Source organism: Hemitrygon akajei, chromosome 2, assembly GCF_048418815.1.
Source record: "Hemitrygon akajei chromosome 2, sHemAka1.3, whole genome shotgun sequence".
Taxonomy (NCBI): Eukaryota; Metazoa; Chordata; class Chondrichthyes; order Myliobatiformes; family Dasyatidae; genus Hemitrygon; species Hemitrygon akajei.
In genome coordinates, this window is record NC_133125.1 from 88,534,633 (window position 1) to 88,554,308 (window position 19,676).

The following is a 19,676-nucleotide window of genomic DNA, read 5'->3' on the forward strand; positions in this document are numbered from 1 at the left end:
AATTTCATATTACTCAAGGAGCTGAATTTTCCCACTGAAGTTTTGGCAGATTAAATCTTAAACCAAAATATCAAACCCATTTATCTGAATGGAGAGAAAGGCTGCGAGGATATGTTAAAGATATAGGTGATCCCTGCGTTACGAGAAGTCGGGGGAGAGGTTGTGCTCCTAGAAAAGTGTCCATTTCATGATTTTCCATAACACTGTTCATCTGTCAAGAAATACAAGTTTAAAAAACATTTTTCACATAACTTTTCACATAAATTTTGTAAGAGTGAAATTTTATTCCAGGTTTCAGATTTTTAGTAGTGCATTATGAATTTCTTAATGGCAAATTACCATTACCTAAACTGCTGTAATGGGGAAGGCAAGTGATGAATATGATTAATGTCCCCAGATTAAGCTTTTCAGGTGTGTGTTCTAATTAATGAAAGTGGCCTTGCTAGTGTGAGCTTGGATTATAATGAGATGCAAAATAAAGAAGCTTTTCCCACTATTTCTCGTTAAATGTTCATTTATAAAATATCCTCCCAAGATTACTATCCTCCCAGCAACTAACTATAGGTGTACATGCATTGAAGTGTACAGACAGTAAAAGAAATTTTACTTGTTTTGAAGGATTGTTTCAAAATGAAATTTTTAAAAAAATCTAAATTGAATCTACACTTCTTGAGGGGTAATTGATAGAATGAAAAGGATTCAGAAACAAAGATACTAGGCGTAAAGGAACAATGGCCATAAGGTACCTGAACCACCCATATAAAGCAATAGCAAAATATCTGGCATGCAAATTATTATCGGACGCTTGATCAGTGGTTGTGAAAGTTACTCTTACACTTTATCACTAAAGTTTACACCCTTCCTCTCATGTCATTAAATGTGATACTTGTTGAAAGCATACCTTACACATATGGGTCAATGTAAAACCAGGGAAAAATCTAATTGAGGTGTGAAGGAAGTTATCTCAAGCTTCCAACTCAGATTCAACGAGGTTTCTTCAGTGCCAAATGAGTGACGTGATGCTGTAATTGTCTCCCCGTAAAAGAACAAAGGGGAGAAATTGGATTGCTCAAACTACAGAGGTGTTACCTTGCTCTCCACTGCTGGGAAGATCCTTGCCAGAATTCTCTTGGACGGAATCATCCTTACCATTGCCGAAGGCAAACTCACAGAGAGTCAGTGCAGATTCAGAGTGAACAGAGGCACATCTGGCAGAATGTTCATCTTGCGCCAGATACTGGAGCAGTGTCGTGAACAGAACAGTGTTCACTGACCTGACTGAGGCTTTAGACACAGCCAGCTGTGATGGTCTCTGGAAGATTCTGTCGAAGCTCCGCTCTTGCCCAGCATTCCTCACCATCGTGCAGCAGCTCCATAAAGGCCAAAGTGGTCAGTTTAAATACAGTGGTGACCTGTCTGTTCCATTCCCCATCAGTACTGGTGTGAAACAAGGCTGTGTTTTAGCACCAACACTCTTTGCCATCTTTTTCAGCATGATGCAACAGGAAGTGGGAGCATCTTCAACTGGTTCTGCACTGACGGAACCTCCGCCGCCTTCTCACCCAAACAAAAACTATGCAAGAGCCCATTCTCATGCTGCTACAGAGGACATGCTACAGGCTCCAGTTGCTCAATTCACCAAGGCTGCAAGGGCTTTTGGGTTAACGGTCAGTTTGAAGCCAACAATGATCTTCCATAAGTCCCCTCGTGACATTTACAACCCACCTCAGATCACCGTTGGCAACCACCCTCTCACCACGGTTGAGCAGTTCACCTACCTGGGCAGTGTCATCTCCAACAACACTATGGTAGTAAAGGACGTTGACAATCGACTTGCCAGAGCCAGCAGTGCCTTTGCCCGCCTCCAGAAATGAGTGTGGACAAACTACCTGCTGCATCTCTGCACAAAAATCCAGGTGTACAGGGCTGCCGTTGTCACAACACTGCCAGCCGGCTCCGAAGCCTGGGTCTTGTACCGCAAGCAAATCCGGTTGCTCAGGTACTTTCATCAGCACTGCCTCCACTCCATCACGGGTATCAGCTGGCAGGATCGTGTCTCCAACAGTGGGGTCCTGGAAAACGCTCAACTGCCAAGCATTGAAGCCACTTCACTGCTCAGGCAGCTCCACTGGCCAGGCCACGTGTCTCACTTGGACAACTCCAAGTTAATGAAAGCAGTACTCTATGGAGAACTCTCTCAGGGTACGAGAGATTGTGGTGCCCTGTGCAAGAGATACAAAGACCAACTTAAACAGCAGCTCACAGGCAAATACTGAGGTCAACGAGTGGCACAGCTGGCTTGTGACAGAGACTGCAGGAGAACCTGATCCATGGGGCAGCTAAGAAATCTGTGGAATTCAGAAGGGCACCTGCTGAAGAAAAGAGGAGGCACAGGAAGGACCCTACTACCCAAGCACCCACATCCCGGCAGTTCCTGTGTCCATATTGGCCTCAACAGTCACCAGCGATCTTGCCATCGCTCTTGAGGAATCTTCTTCCCCCTTGATCTTTGCAAGTGAAGAACCAGCCAGCAAAGTTTACATCAGATTAATGCATGGAAAGGATATCATAGGATCTAAAGGTAAAGAATGCTCTTAACATTTTCTGTACCTATAAAGGAAAGTATTCATTCATCTATAACTTGCCTATGAATTGACTTCTTTTAATTTCCTGATTACTCTCTGTCCTTTTCTTCAGCCATAATAATTGTTTATAATTCCCGTATAACTGTTTGTATCTTCCGATAAGACTTCGGTGTATTCAGTTGCAGCGGCCACTCCGGGTCCAATCAAAGGTGGATTTGTTTGTCTTGTAAGTCTTGTTTACAATTGTAAGTCACAGCCGGACACCAAGAACACCAGGTACTGCAGGTCCCATCAGCGAGTCGCTGGGTAAGACAGAGCTGGACTCATTGCGTACCGTTGCTGGGCTTACTGCGGACCATTGTGCAGTGTACAGTGCGAGTGAGTGGTTGTCTTGGATGTTCTTATTGTGATTACAAGACCCCGTTGGACTTGACTTAACTGATGCATAACAAGACATGTGGCATTTTAGTAGAAAGAAGGAGTCACAGGGTAACTTGTGCATTGTTTCTGTTGGTAGAATACTGTTTTTATTGTTTAGCTTCCTAATTGTGCCACGTTTCCAGAGAAATTGTGGCCATTTTGTGATGCATAAAAATCAAAGCTATAAACATTTAGAACTCCTCAGATTCAGAATCAGGTTTAACATCACTGGCACATGGTATGTGATATACAGGAGGCCACACCAAAGGTCTCTTCGTCATTGCTTCCATTTCACATGTGTCTGCTCTCATCTCATCCTCCCACCACCCCATCAGGGAAAAGGTTCCTCTTGTCCTCACCTACCATTCCACCAGCCTCTGCCTAGCACATAATTCTCGGAAACTTCCACCATCTCCAACGGGATCCCACCGCCAAGCACATCTTCCCCTCCCCCCCCCCCCCCCCCCACTTTATGCTCTCCACAGGGATCGCTCCCTTGTCCATTCGTCCCTCCCCACTGATCTCCCTCCTGGCACTTATCTCCTTGCAAATGGAACAAGTGCTACACTTGCCACTTCACCTCCTCCCTCACTACCATTCAAGGCCCCAAACAGAGGCAGCTCTTCACCTGTGAGCCTGTTGGGGTTATCTGCTGTATCCAGTGCTCCCAGTGTGGACCACTTTGCTGAGCACCTATGCTCCAGCTGCCAGAAAAAGCGGGACCTCCCAGTGGTTACCCATTTTACTTACATTCCCATTCTCATTCCGACATGTCAATCCACGGCCTCCTCTACTGATACGATGAGGCCATACTCAGGTTGGAGGAGCAACGCCTTATATTCTGTCTGGGTAGTCTCCAACCTGATGGCATGAACATCAATTTCTTGAACTTCCAGTAATGCCCCCGCCCCCCTTCACCATTCCCATTTCCCACTTTCAACTTATCTCCTCACCTGCCATCAGCTCCCTCTGGTGTTCCTTCCCTTCCCTTTCTTCCATGGTCTTCTACCCTCTCCTATCAGATTCCCCCTTCTCCAGCCCCCTTCTCTTTCACCAATCGACTTCCCAGCTCTTTACTTCACCCCTCCCCCTCCCTATCACCTACTACCTTGTAATTCTTCCTCCCCTCCCCCCACCTTCTTGCTCTAACTTCTTATCCTTTATCTCCAGTCCTGATGAAGGGTCTCGGCCTGAAACGTCAGCTGTTTACTCTTTTCTATAGATGCTGCCTGGCCTGCTAAATTCCTCTGGCATTTAGTGTGTGTTGTTGTGAAATTTGTTATTTTGTGGCAGCAGTACATTGCAATATGTAATAATATAATATAAATTAAATTAAGTAAGTAGTGCAAAGAGAGAGCAAAGAAAATGAAGAAAAGAAATATTGAGGTACATGGGTTCATTGTCCATTCAGAAGTCTGATGTTGGAGGTGAAGAAGCTGTTCCTGAAATGTTGAGCATATGTCTTCAGGCTCCTGTACTTCTTCCTTGATGGTAGCAATGAGAAGTGGGCATATCCTGGGTGATGGATGTCCTTAGTTTCACCAATGTTGATTGGGATGCACTAATGTTGATTGTCAGTGAGGAAGAGTTATTAATTCCAATCTTGTGAGGAAGTCAAGCATCCAGTTGCAGAGGGAGGTACAGAGGCCTGTGTTTTGGACCTAGTTGATTGGAATTGAGAATTTCATTATGTTGAACATTGAGCTGTTCAACAGCAGCCTGATGTAGGTATTGCTATTGTCCAGGAGATCCTGGACCAAGTGGAGAGCCAGTGAGATTGCATCAGCTCTAGACTTATTGTGGTAATAGGCAAATAGCAGCAGGTCCTGGTCTTTGCTTAGGCAAGAGTTGATTCTGGCCATGACCAATCCTTCAAAGCACTTCACAGTAGATGTGAGGGCAAATGGGTGATAGTCATTGAGGCATCTCACCCTGCTCTTCTTGGGTACTGATATGAATTTGAAGCAGGTGGGAATCTCCCTCTGCACTAGTCAGAGATTGCAGATGACCTTGATCAGTTGGTTGGCACAGCTTACCTTGCTCTTCCTGGGCACTGGAATGATTGTCGCCCTTTGAAGCAGTTGGAAACGTCTGACTGCAGAAGGAAGAGATTCAACATGTCCTTGAACATTTGGCTGGCACGTTTTCAATGCCCTACCAGGTGCACCATCAGGGCTTGACAACTTGCGAGGGTTTAGCCTTTACAAAGATGTTCTGACATTGGCCTCCAAGATAGTGATCACAGGTATACCAGATGCTGGAGGATTTGTACAAGTGTAGTTTTATTCTCCCATTCAAAATATGCACAAAAGACGGTCAACTCATCTGGGCGTGAAGCTCACAGTCTTTATGATGTTAGGTTTTGCCTGGACTTCTCGTATAGCTCTGGATTGGTGTTGAATGCCACAGATCTAGCCCTTAACAGACTACAAATTTCCTGGTTGATCCATAGTTTTAGGTTTGGGTACGTCCAGTATGTTCTCAAAGACACACCCTCATCCACAAAGGTCTTGGTGAAATTGGTGACAACTGTGGAGTCTTCATTCAGATTCGAAGTGAATCCCTGAATATTGAACAGTCCACTGTGTCAGAACAGTCCTATAAATGCTCATCTGCCTCCCTTTACTATACCTTCTTGGTCCTTACCACTGGTGTTGTGGTCTTTAGTCTCTGCCTGTATGCCGGGAGTAGAAGTACAGTGAGGAGATTGGACTTTGTAAGTGTGGGTGTGGGATGGCACGGTAAGCATTCTGATGGTGGTATAACAGTGGTCAAGTGTGTTGACTCCTCTGGTTCCACAGGTGATATGTTTGTAGTTGTTCAGAGACTTCTTCAAGCTGGCCGACTTGAAATCCCCTGCAGTGATAGGAAAGGCATCTGGATGTGCCATTAAGAGACGGTGCTCAGCTCCTCCAGTGCCTGCCTGACATTGGCCTGAGGTGGAATGTACACCGCTATCAGGATAACGGTGGAAAACTCCCTCCGCAGATAAAAAAGGACATTTGACCACTTGATGTTCCAGGTCAGGTGAGCAGGATTGCGAAAGAACTACAATGTCTGTGCACAATGATGAGTCAATGATAAAACGTTCTCCAACTCCTCTAGCATTAAAAGACTCAGTTGTCTTGTCTTTGCAAAGAATGGCAAAGCCACCTGGCTGCACTGCTGCATCTGAAATGCATTCATGAGCCATGTTTCTATGAAGCAAAGTACTCAACAGTCCCTGATATCCCTCTGATACTGCAATCTTGTTCTGAGATCTGTTATTTCCACAGGGGACCAATATATTTCATTAGGAGTTAGAGGGGACTTGAAAATTTCTAGAGATGTTCTGTGGGGATGTTCTAACTGGTTGCATTTCTGTCTGGTGTAAAGGCACCAGTGCACAGGATTGTAAAGAGTTGCAGATGGTTGTAAACTCAGCCAACATGAGTGCCAGCCTCCTCACCATCGAAATCATCTTCAAAGGTGGCATTCATTATTAAGGACTGCCACCACCCAGGATGTGCCTTCTTGTTACGTGGAGAAAACATTGATTATATGCCATAGAACTGTATACTCACCAAAAGCTATTCAATTAAAGACAAACCTGATAGGCAGCAGTAGCAGCACTCCATGCAAAGTTCTTTGGAAATTCACCATAGAGGAACTCATCATCTTTGTGTTGTGGGAAGCCATTGTCACGAATTATTTCTGCATAGTAGTGTGCTGACCGCTTAGGAGTTCTTTGCCTGTTAAGGTCTTTGAAGTTGACATGATGCAGTCCATATTGTATGCTATATCCACTGATCCATTCAAAGCTATCCATGAGAGACCTCACACCATAACCTTTAAGATTAACGTGGTCCAATTTGTAAGCTGCAAATATTTTTTAAAAAGCAAGTAATTAATTTCAGGTAATTCAAAATGTTCACTCTTACTGCATATTTAGCACAACATCAAGTAATTAAAATATTATTGTTACAGACATTTTAAAAAGAGTAAATTATAAATCTACTGATCTATATGTATGTTCTGTATCAAACTGTACATTCTACTGTTCATTAGAACATAAGAAATAGGAGCCATCTGGTCCATTGAGGTCACTCCGCCATTCAATAAGATCTTGGCTGATCTGACCATGGACTCACCTCCACCTACTTGCCTTTCCCCCATAACCCTTAATCCTCCAACTATGCAAAAATCCATTCAATCCTGTCTTAAATATATCTACTGAGGTATCCACCACTGCTTCATTGGGCAGAGAATTCCATAGATTTACCACTCATCTTCCATGAGGAGGAAGCAGTTCCTCCTCATCTCTGTCCTAAATTTACTCCCCCAAATCTTGAGGCTATGTCCCCTAGTTCTAGTCTCACCTACCAGTGAAAACCACTTTCTTGCCTCTTTCTTATCTATCCCTTTCATAATTTTATATGTCTCTATACGATCTCTCTCATTCTTCTGAATTCCAGCAAGTACAGTCCCAGACAACTCAATCTCTCCTCATAGTCTAACCCCTCATCTCTGGAATCAACCTGGTGAGCCTCCTCTGTACTGTCTCCAAAGCCAGTATATCCTTCCTCAAGTAAGGAGACCAGAACCCCACGCAGTACTCCAGATGTGGATTCACCAGTACCCTGTATAGTTGCAGCATGACCTCCCTGGTCTTAGATTCAATCCCTCCAGCAATGAAGGCCAACATTCCATTTGCCTTCTTGATAGCCTGCTGTACCTGCAAACCAACCTTTTGCGATTCATGCACAAGCACTCCCAAGTCCTTTTGCACAGCAGCATGCTGCAATCTCTTACTATGTAAATACTAATCTAATCTTCCATTTTCCCTTCCAAAATGAATGACCTCACATTTACCAACATCATACTCCATCTGCAAGACCATTACCCACTTAACCTATCCATATCTCTCTGCAGACTCTCTACATCCTCTGCACAATTTACTTTTCCACAAATTAGTGTCATGAGCAAACTTAGATACACTACACTTGGTCCCCTCTTCCAAATTGTTAATGTATATTGTGAACCCAGCACCGACCCCTGCGGCTCACCGCTCACCACTGATTGCCAACCAGAGAAACACCCTTGTAACCCAACCCTCTGCTTTCGATTAGTTAACCATGCTAATACATCACCCCCAGCTCTATGCATCCTTATCTTATGGATAAGTCTTTTATGTGGCACCTTATTGAAGCCTTCTGGAAATCCAAGTAAATAACGTCCATCTGTTCCCCTCTGTCCACTGTGCGCATTATATCCACAAAGAACTCCAGTAAGTTTGTCAAACAGGACCTGCCTTTGCTGAATCCGTGCTGCGTCTGCCTGATGGATCCATTTCTTTCCAGATGCCTCACTATTTCTTCTTTAGTGATAACTTCAAGCATTTTCCAACTGCAGATGTTAAACTAATTAGCCTATATTTACCTGCCTTTTGCCAACATCCTTTTTTGAACAGCGGCATGACATTCACATTCTTCCAATCTGCTGGGACCTACCCAGAGTCCGGAGAATTTTGGTAATTATCACCAAAGCCTCTACTATAACAGGGGACTTGTCTATCTTTAGGCCCACAAGTTTGCTCAGCACTACCTCTTTAGCGACAGCTATTGTATTGAGGTCCTCACCTCTCATCACATTTATATCATCTCTTTTTGGCATGCTAGACATGTCCTCCACTGTGAAGACTGACACAAAATAGTCATTCAAAGCCTCAGCCATTTCCTCATTACCCAGTGTCAATTCCCCCTTGTCAACTTCCAAGGGATGTACATTCACTTTGCCTGCCCTTTTCCACTTTACACAATTATAAAATCTTTTATTATCCATTTTTATATTTTGTGCTAGTTTATTTTCATTATCTATCTTCCCTTTCTTTATTGCTCACTTAGTGGTTCTTTGTTGCTTTTTAAAGTTTTCCCAGTCTTCCAGTTTCATGCTACTCTCAGCACGAGGTTTTAGTTTGATTTAGTTTTTTTTATTCCCTTGGTTATCCAAGGCTGGCTCTCCGCACCCTTACTGTTCGGATGTTTCTCTTTTTTTTTGCTTTCTGCAGTTTATGGTTCCATAATCTGTGTAATTCTCTCAGAATATATGAAGGGATTTTAATTAAATTTTAGAAGAACTTTGAGAGAATCAAATTATGTAGAACAGCAATTGCTTGCTATATGCTGTATATAGACACATGCACATGCACACGCACACACACACACACACATGCACACATATTGCATATAGTTAGACAGTTAAGAAATGGCACTAGAAGCAATCAGTATAAAAATTGGAACTTGCTCCACACATGCCAAATGTCATATAGCCAAAAGCATCCATTACTGCATTTAGCAGAGAAGCAGAAACTAAGTAACCTTTCAGTGCTTCATTGATGTATGTTTTGTAGTAGAATATTCTGTCCGTGTCATCCACGCCAGCAGAAGGTTTAGTGGCTACTCCATTTTCTGTTATGTAAATTGGTGGGTTATTATATTCTTCTTTAATCCAGTTCAGTAGTCTCCTTAGACCCCAAGCTACAGCCCTAGCATTCTTGGCAGCCGAAGTTGGCCAACTTGGGTCAAACTCTTCGGCTGTGTCCCTGTCATATTCATAAGAAAGAGTTTTAAATTTGTTGATCTCATGACTGATAATTTTTGTCGTGTGCATATTGAGACAAAAGACATCTGCGGAGCCACGGATATAAGACTTTTCCTTTTCCGTAAACTGAGGAAGCCTTGAGGATGATAAACGCTGTAGTTCACTCTTGTTTCCAACCTGCCATTTCATTGCTTCAGGATAATCACCATTTTTAAAAATGGGATGTGCAAACCATCCCAGTGTAAACTGCAGGTAGCGATCTGCTGCAGCCACTTCTCTGAGTTCACTCAGCACCTTCGGTTCCACCCAATCTGCATTAAGACTTATAGAAATTAAGCCATTCTGCCTGCTCCTGTACTTATCATCGTAGGTGTGAAACACTTTGGCATGAGATTTCAACACTATGTGCGCCACTCTGTATGGAGCATCACCAGGGTCTTTTAAGGATGGAGGAAAGGCTCCTGTGCCATATCCTTCCCAGCTAAATACAGAAGGTTCACTAAATGTTATCCAGAACTTAACTCTATCTCCGAAAGTACTGAAACAGTAATCAGCATATGCATTAAACAAGTCAATCAGTGTTTCATTCTCCCAGCCTCCAATATCTTGAAGTGCTTGAGGCAGATCCCAGTGGTAAAGGGTCACCACCGGTGTTATGTTGCTTGCAAGAAGACCGTCAATTAGTTTATTGTAATAGTTAACACCCAAAGGATTCAAGGGCTCAAGTTGCCCATTGGGGAAAATTCGAGACCATGAGATAGAAAAGTGGTAGTTTTTAGCTCTCAATGCTCGAAGCATGTAAAGATCTTCATCAATTTTGTTGTAACTGTCGCATGAAATATCACCATTCTGGATGTTAGAGCTGTGGGTGAAATTGTCCCAGATACTAGGTCCTTTCCCATCGGCATTCCACCCTCCTTCGATTTGGTAAGCTGAAGTGGCTACACTCCATCCAAACCCTTCTGGGAATGTGCCATATAAAAAGTTGTCCCTTTCCATTTCATCCTGATTTGAAAACTTCTCCCACACAATCTTAGCCTTTGAAGGCACTTCTGATGCTACTAAATTTGTCAGTCTTTTAATATTGTTGGCAGTAAAGCTCTGAGCTATTTTTTTTGAAGAACTGTTAACAAAGCCATTATTCTCAATGATCTTTGTGTAAGAATATGCAGATTCCTTCGGAGTTCTAGGTCTGTTAGAATCTTCAAAATCAACATAATGAAGTCCAAATCTAAGACTGTATCCTTGTGGACCTTCAAAGTTGTCCATTAGTGACCATATTGTAAATGCTCTTACATCGATCCCATCCACACTGGAAGCTGGTTGGGGTGGGTGAGGGAAGAAATAAAAGTGATGTTAATCATGCTTATCAGTGATTTCATGGAACAAAGCAATTTGAGGCCATCTGTCAAGTGTTTAAAAGACAATAACTTTTGCTTGTCTTTAAATTTTAAATAATTTTTAGCAAAACTAATCTATCACAATTGTAGATTCCTAAAGAAGAAACTGATCAAAAATAAACAATTTTATTCTTGTATGATTAATGCTGTAATCTCACCAAACTCAATCTCCATAGCTCTTGGTTCATAAGAAATTTGTGAGTGGACGATCTGAAAACTTATCACCTTTCCGACAGTTTTTTCCAAGAAACATATTTTTCTTCATTTTCTCTTGAAATGTATTATAACAGCAAATGTAATTTCTTTTTTGTTGAAAACATGCATTTTTCCGAAATGGAAAAAATTTGGAGCAGTAGAATTATATTAAGGGAATAGATTAAATTTCCGGTGGAGTAAACCACAAACCAGAATCATAGTTCTCAGAGGCATTAATAATCTGGTAAACTAGATCGTATGCTCTCTGGTTCTTCACTGTAATTGATTCTTGTGGTATAACTTTCATGGCGATCTCTGCCTTTATAGCTTTCATGGAATCGATTTCCATAAATGCTGCAGGCTGCAAGTAACATCTGGACCTTAATTTAATTTGTTAAATTAATATTGGCAAAGGTCTTCTTAAAAATGTTGTTATCTTTGATGATCACTTGGCCCTTGGCTTAGAACATTGATGTTGTACCTCTGGGCTTAATGCTGAGCCCAGTGGCTGAGTGAGGGGTCAGATCTGCTGCCAACTGATTTCCTGTCACTTTTCTTCTACAGTTCAATGCACAGACCAGAATTTTACTCCAGCAATCTGACAGTTCTTAATTACACACCAAATAATGATCAGTATCCCCCATGAGGACCACAGCCTTGTCATAGGGTTTGGAGGGTTGCGTGTCTCAATGACCCAGAGAGCAATACTGGCTGGAATCAGGACTTTATGCTTTCACTCATAGGGTTACTCATGCCAAACAGATCAAAGGGTCATAGTGGTCCACCTGTCTTCCAGGTTTGGGGAGTTCAGTTCAGGGCTAACAACCCTGACTAGTAAAACAAAATTGTTACAGAAGCAGCAATGAAGAATCATTCTACATCTGAGTATGATGGTATTCCTGAGTCTCTACCCAGGACTCGCATGACTGACAGTAGTGAAAACCGAAGAAGCAACTGGCATAATGAAGGAAGCCCTGAACACCACCAGGAAGGGAGGACCTTCATTGCTGCCCAAAACACCAGTGGTGCAGCGGGCAGTAAGTTAGTAGTGATCAGTATACGCTGGCCTATTGAAACCTTGCTAATGGAAACTTAAAGTGTGAAGCTTCAATTGCCATTATTGGCAATCATATTCCTTCATGTGTACAATATAATGCTTTGAGTGTGGATGGTTGAGAAGTCTGATTGATTTTCAGTACAACGTACTATCGTTGTCTGTGAGCACCATCTGATTGGTTAGAAACCTGCAAGATGCAGAGACTGAACTATGTAGTTTCATGATGGTAGCCATTGCCATCTGCAGACAATTGAATGGGTGGCTTTGCATTTCTTTGTGGGGGCAAAATGAGATTTACCACACATTTATAATGAGACTAACACAGGTAAATTATTTGTATATTGCCCACATTACAGTATGAGGCCCCAAATCTTCTTTTAATTAGCATTTACATTTGTCAATAATATGTATTATTATATCAGCAATACTATTTGTAACTTGTTATAAAAACAGAGAATGCAGGAAATACTCAACAGTTCAGAGAACTGGAAGGAAAAACAGTGATGATGGTTTTTAACTCTGTATCAGAAAGATGACCCATGTGTTGGTATCAGAAATTATTATGACAAGAACTTCTGTAACAAGAAACTTACCCTTCAATGCCTCATTAATATAGGCAGCAGATGCCTCTGTCCTTAAGGTATCATTTATAGAGTCAGTGCCGTTAGTTGGCACTCCATGTCCTGTTATATAAATTGGAATGTTGGTACCTGTATATTCAAGTGCAATAAAATTTAGCAGTCTTCGCAGTCCCCATGGGACAATATATATCCATGGAGATGCAGTTGGGGGCCATGATGGGTGCACCTGAGGGGAAAAGTCCCCAATACGGTTGTAGTTTAAACCACATGTTTTATTTGTGGTAGAATTGATTAGCCGGGAGGTATAGTGACTAAGACCAAAGAAGTCCGAAGTTCCCTTTATGTATTTTTTCTCCTCTTCTGTAAATGAAGGTAGCTGGACAGGAGTAACTGAGCATTCCTGATTATATTTTTCTATCTGCTTTTTTAACACTGCCGGATAATCACCATTAACGAAGATAGGGTGTGCAAACCAGCCCAGCATAAACTGCAGGTAGCGATCAGCAGTAGAAACATCTGCATTTTCAGAGGAAGGTTCAGCCCAGTCTGAGTTTAATGCTATTCCTAATTGACCACGTTGCTGAGAGCGGTAGTTTTTGTCATATATGTGCCAAGCTTTGGCATGGGCCTTGATTATGGTATGGCCAACCTTGTAGACTGCAGTATTTACATCACTGATTCCTGGTGCATGCTGCCCTGTGCCGTACCCAGCGTAACTAATAACCCAGGGCTCATTAAATGTGATCCAGTATTTCACACGGTCGCCAAACGCAGCAAAGCAAAAATCTGCATAGTCAGCAAAAATCTGTATTATACTCTCATTCTGCCATCCACCTATATCTTGCAAAGACTGAGGAAGATCCCAGTGATATAGTGTCACAATTGGTTGAATGTTGGACTCCAGTAAAGTGTCAATCAGTTTATTGTAATAGTCTACTCCCTCTTGGTTCAGCTTAGCACGATAGCCAGTTGGAAAAATTCTCGGCCACGACAAAGAGAACTTGTAAGAGTTTGATTGTAAGCCTCTCATCAAATAAACATCATAATCAATCTTATGGAAGCTATCACAGGCAACATCTGCTGTCTGGTTTTGTTCGATTTTTCCCTGATGGGCAAACCTGTCCCATATACTTTCTCCTTTCCCCTGTTCCGCCCAGCCTCCTTCAATTTTAAATGAGGCAGTAGCTGTGCCCCAGAGAAAGCCACTGGGGAAAGTGCCATTTACAAAGGAGTCTCTCTCTTCTGATGATTGATTAGAAAACTTCTTCCATATGGTTTGATAAGACGTCAGAGCATTTGCTGTGGCAAGTTGGACTTTACTAGAATGCTCCATGATCTTAAGTTTATTTCCACCGTCCAATAGAGAAGAGGTACTGAAAGCATTAAATAAAAATGTTTAAATATTTAATTCCACATTGTTTAAGGATATTGAATATAAATTTATTTATCTGAACGTCAATAAAATACTTGTAAATAAAACTCCACCAGCAAACTAAGACTTATGCATTAAGTTGTGTGGTTGTTGCTCGAGAACAACTAGGCAGGGAAGATAATAGAGTAAAGTTAGAATTATAAGCATAGGAAATTAAGAAACTTTCAAGATCAGAATCAGAATCAGGTTTAATACCATTGGCATATGTCATGAAATTTGTTCACTTTACAGCAGCACTATAATAAAATACGTGACAAATAAATATAGAAAAATAAAATGAATCACAGTAATTATATAGTATAAAGGTCTATTAAATAATTAAGTTAAAATAAGTAGTGCAAAAAAACAGAAATAAAAAATGTAGTGAGTTAGTGTTCATGGGTTCAATGTTTGTTCAGAAGTCAGTTAGCAGAGGGGAAGAAACTGTTCCTGAATCGAAGTTTCTGCAACATACTTCAATCTTGTTCAGTTGCCCTGCACCCCCACCAGACCCCCCTCCCCCCATACCAATGGAGATGCAGCCTGTCAGAATGCTCTTCAAGGTACATTTGTAGAAGTTTTCGAATGTTTTTAATGACAAACCAAATCTGCTCAAACTCTGAATAAAATATAATGCTAACTTGCCCTCTTTATAGCTGCATCAATATGTTGTGTCCAGGTTAGGTCCTCAAAGATAGTGACACCCAGGAGCTTGAAATTGTTCACTCTCTCCACTTCTGATCCCTCTATGAGGATTGGTTTATGTTCCCTCCTCCTACTCTTTCTGAAGTCCACAATCAGCTCTTTGATCTTGCTGACGTTGAATGCAAGGTTGTTACTGCGACACCACTCAACTAACTGGTATATCTTGCTCCCGTATGCCCTTCCACCACCATCTGAAATCCTGCCAACAGTGGTTGCATCATCAAATTTATAGTCAACATTTGATCTGTGCCTAGCCACACAGTAATGGGTGAAGAGAGAGTGGAGCAGTGGGCTAAGCTCACTCCCTTGTGCTGCGTCAGTGTTGATTGTCAGTAAGATGGAGATATTATTTCTCGTACAAACAAATTACCGTAGATGTCGGATTATAAGCCGCTACTTTTTTCCCACATTTTGAACAGCTTTGAACACTGCGGCCTTTACTACGGTGCGGCTAATGCATGATTTTTTTTCATGCCGCCAAAAACATTTTGCCTCGTAACAGTAGACCAATAAAATTGATGAGTAGTTCACAGAGGTCCAATGAAATTTTACGATAAATCAAGCACACTTTCACAATTAAATTATTGTAAATCAGTCATTTGTACTCACCCTCATCAACATGGAAAACACTCGAAGAAAAGCATTGTGCTGCCTTTATGGCAATTATTTAGTTTATAATATTTTCGCTTAGTAATTCATTTGTTAGTTAAAGTTAGAAGTGTTTTAACTATATTTGTTTTCTGTACTACATCCCGGGATGCTATGACATCACACCCGGTTTCGCCGCGTCTTGTGGGAAAAATACCGGTTTGCGATAAACGGGAAGGCGGGGGGCAAGCGGCGGAGCGGTGGAGCCAAAACGCTGCTTTTAAGTTAAAGGCGATCAATAACTTTTCCTGGTAGGCTGCAGTATATATATTTTTTACCAGTCATTAGGAGATATTGGAATGTTGTTCAGTAAAAAAGTATACGCAACGTATATTTAAAAGTAGCCGCGTTACAGGCACGGTTCGAAAAAAAGCATTTGCAATATGTATTTGTTTATGTTACCATATGGATTTAATTAAAAGTTAAAAAATCCTCACGTGTAATATCTTTCTGTGTAAATATCTCATATTACAACGTGGGACACCTGCGGCCTAAAATCCGGTGCGGCTTGTACAAGTACAAAATTGATTTTATTTCTAAAATTAGAGCCAGCGGCTTTTAATCAGGTGCGCTCTGTAGTGCGAAATCTACGGTACTGCTTCTCGAAAACTACTGCCTAGTAACAAGAAGGAATTTTGATCCAATCACAAACTGAATGTCTTTATTTTTCATGTTTCTTGAAAAAATGTTGTCTACAGAGGATATACTATGAAGAAAGCTGTTAAGGAAGTGTAAAACCTAAGTCTTGGTCAGAGTTCTACTTAGGAGAGGTATTGCAAAATTACAGAAGTTGAAGAGGTGCTGGAGTCCATTGAAATAGGAATGTGAGAGGCATAGCTCCCTGAAAATGGTGAAAGGCTGTGAAAAAGGATTATTGCATCCCTTCACTCGTTGGTTATGACACTGAGGACAGAGGTTGGCAAGTCAAGCTATTGCTGTACAAAATATTGACACTACACGGGGTATAATGAACAACTGTCATTTGAATGTCAAAGAGGGTGAAGAAAAGATGTGTATGGATACTGCTGAAACTATATGGCTCTGTGAAATGGAGAGACACAATAGACTGGGAATGGGGCTGTTATATGGAGAGCCTCAATAGGCTGGGTTGTTACTTATATGGAGAGACTTAATAAGCTGGGGCTATTTTATGGAGAGACACAATAGACTGGGGCTGTGATATGGAGAGACTCAATTGACTGGGGCTGTTAAATGGAGACAGTCAATAGACTGGGGCAGTTAGTTCTATGGAGAGACACAATAGAATGGGGCTGCTATATGGTGAGACTCAACGGGCTGGGTCTGTTTGTTACATGGAGAGACTCAATAAACTAGGCCATTTTTCTTACATGGAGTGACTCAATAAACTGGCGCTGTTTGGAAAATGGAGAGTCTCAATAGGCTGTGGCAGTTTGTTATATGGAGAGTCTCAATAGGCTGTGGCAGTTTGTTATATGGAGAGTCTCAATAGGCTGTGGCAGTTTGTTATATGGAGAGACTCAATAGGCTGTGGCAGTTTGTTATATGGAGAGACTCAATAGGCTGTGGCAGTTTGTTATATGGAGAGACTCAATAGGCTGGGGCTGTTATATGGCGTGACTAAATACACTGGGGCTGTTTGTAAAATGGAAAGACTCAGACTGGGGCTGTTATATGCAAAGACAAAAAATACATGGATTTTAATTTTCCACATATTGATTGGGACTCCCACACTGTTAAAGGTCTAGATGGGTTAGAGTTTGTAAAATGTGTTCATGAAAGTTTTCTATATCAATATATAGAAGTACCAACTAGAGAGGATGCAATATTAGATCTCCTATTAGGGAACGAGTTAGGACAGGTGACAGAAGTGTGTATAGGGGAACACTTTGGTTCCAGTGATCATAATGTGATAAACTATGTATACCTGTCTGGACACGCCCCTCTGCTGACTGCTCCTGTGGCTCCTCCCACAGACCCCTGTATAAAGGCGATTGGAGGCACTGTTCCTCCCTCAGTCTCCAAGATGTTGTGGTCATGTTTGCAGCTAATAAAAGCCTATCTTTTGCCTCCCGTCTCCGAGAGTTATTGATGGTGCATCAATTTTATTAGCTGCAATTTTAAAACATGGAGAGCATTTTATGACAGGATAGATTGGACATTGATCCACAAGCTCCCGAAGCAGCCATTGCCTTTGAACTCTGGCTTGCATGCTTCCAATCGTACCTGGAAGAGATTCCCGTGACTGAACCTGCTACCATGTGATGCACCATCAATAACTCACTCTGAGACGTAAGAAGCGAGATATCGGCTTTTATTGACTGGAAGAATGAACAACACTACATCCTGGAGAATGAGGCCGGGCTCAGGCCTCAATCGCCTTTATACAGGGGTCTGTGGGAGGAGCCACAGGAGCAGTCCAGACAGGTATATGTAGTTCACCACATTCACCCCCCCTTTGTTTTAAAAAGAGTCCCCAGGTGGCAAAGTTTCTTACAAGTATATTTACAGGTTAAGTCTATCAGGTGGTCGAATCTTTCGCTGCGATCTACGTAGCTCTGACTGCGATTGCACAGGTGCCGGAGGTGGTGATTGCACAGGTGCCGGAGGTGGTGATTGAGGGTAGTGGCAAGCGCGAAATCGGAGGCGTCACTCTCTACTTGGAAGGGAATGGTCTCATCCACCGCATACATCGTTGCTTTGACAATGTCCCCTACATCGTTGCTTTGACAATGTCCCCTTTAATGCAGCTGAAGGCCACGCAGGCCTCAGCAGAGAGGGGAAAAGTGGTAGACTTGACCGGGGGCGGGCCTTGTCTGCGTAATGGGGGACCCATTGGGCGTAATAGGAAAAAAACCCCAGGCACCGTCTGAGGGCTTTGAGAGTGGTGGGAAGAGGGAGTTCTAACAGGGGGCGCATACGGTCGGGGTCAGGGCCAATGACCCCGTTTTCCACGAGATACCCAAGGATAGCGAGTCGGGTGGTTCTGAACACACACTTGTCCCTGTTATAAGTAAGGTTCAAAGCTTCGGCCACTTGGAAAAATCGTTGGAGGTTGGCGTCGTGATCCGACCAGTCGCAACCACAGATGGTGATGCTATCTAGATAGGGAAATGTGGCCTTCAGGTTGTACTGGTTCACCATCCGGTCACAAAGGTGTCTCGTACCAAGAGTTCCGCATGCTGTTTCGCCGTGAGCGTTTTGCAGTCACAAGTCTGCACGAGTGCCTGTAGAGCTCTGAGAAATTCGGCGGACGACTCCACAGGGCGCTGTCTGCGCGTGGCCAAGCGATGTCTGGCATAGACGGCGTTCACCGGCCGCAGGTACTGTCTTTTGAGGGCGTCAAGCGCCCCTTCGTAGGTCGAGAGGTCCCTGATGAATGAATAAACTTTTGGGGTGACCCTCGAGAGGAGAATTCTGTGCCTAACAGCGGGGTCAGTTGCACGAACCTCCTCCAAGTATGATTGGAAGCATGCAAGCCAGAGTTCAAAGGCAAGAGCTGCTTCAGGGTCTTGGGGGTCCAAATCCAATTTTTCCGGATGTGAAACGGTTTCCATGTTTTAACTTCCAGTCAATAAAATTGATGCACCATCAATAACTCACTCTGAGACGTAAGAAGCGAGATATCGGCTTTTATTGACTGGAAGAATGAACAACACTACATCCTGGAGAATGAGGCCGGGCTCAGGCCTCAATCGCCTTTATACAGGGGTCTGTGGGAGGAGCCACAGGAGCAGTCCAGACAGGTATATGTAGTTCACCACACCATGCACAAAGTTCTCCTCTCCAGGGTCAGGCCACGGGTATACTCCCTTATCAGAGACCTGCCGACCTACCAAGGGGCACTGGACGCCCTCAAAAGACAGTACCTGTGGCCGGTGAACACCGTCTACGCAAGACATCGCTTAGCAACATGGCCGCAGCGGGCCGGAGAGTCGAGCGCTGAGTTTGTCCGGGCCCTACAGACACTCGTGCGGGTCTGCGACTGCAGGGGACTGACGGCGGAACAGCATGTGGAGCTGCTAGTAAGAGACGCCTTCGTTACGGGGATCAGGTCAGTGTATGTGTGCCAGTGGCTGCTGGAAAACGCCAATCTTACCTTACGCTCGGCGATCG

The 19,676-nt window shown here is 42.9% G+C and overlaps 1 protein-coding gene across 1 annotated transcript in view; it reads right to left on the reverse strand.

Moving 5' to 3' along the window:
• The window catches only part of LOC140714444 (lactase/phlorizin hydrolase-like), a 94,934-nt gene that overhangs the window by 33,171 nt on the left and 42,087 nt on the right, over positions 1 to 19,676 (reverse strand). The window contains exons 7-9 of the mRNA XM_073025745.1: positions 12,830 to 14,190; positions 9,362 to 10,903; positions 6,595 to 6,863 (exon numbers count right to left, since the gene is read on the reverse strand). Coding sequence (XP_072881846.1) covers positions 6,595 to 6,863; positions 9,362 to 10,903; positions 12,830 to 14,190 — 3,172 coding nt within the window. The remainder of the gene's footprint in view (positions 1 to 6,594; positions 6,864 to 9,361; positions 10,904 to 12,829; positions 14,191 to 19,676) is intronic.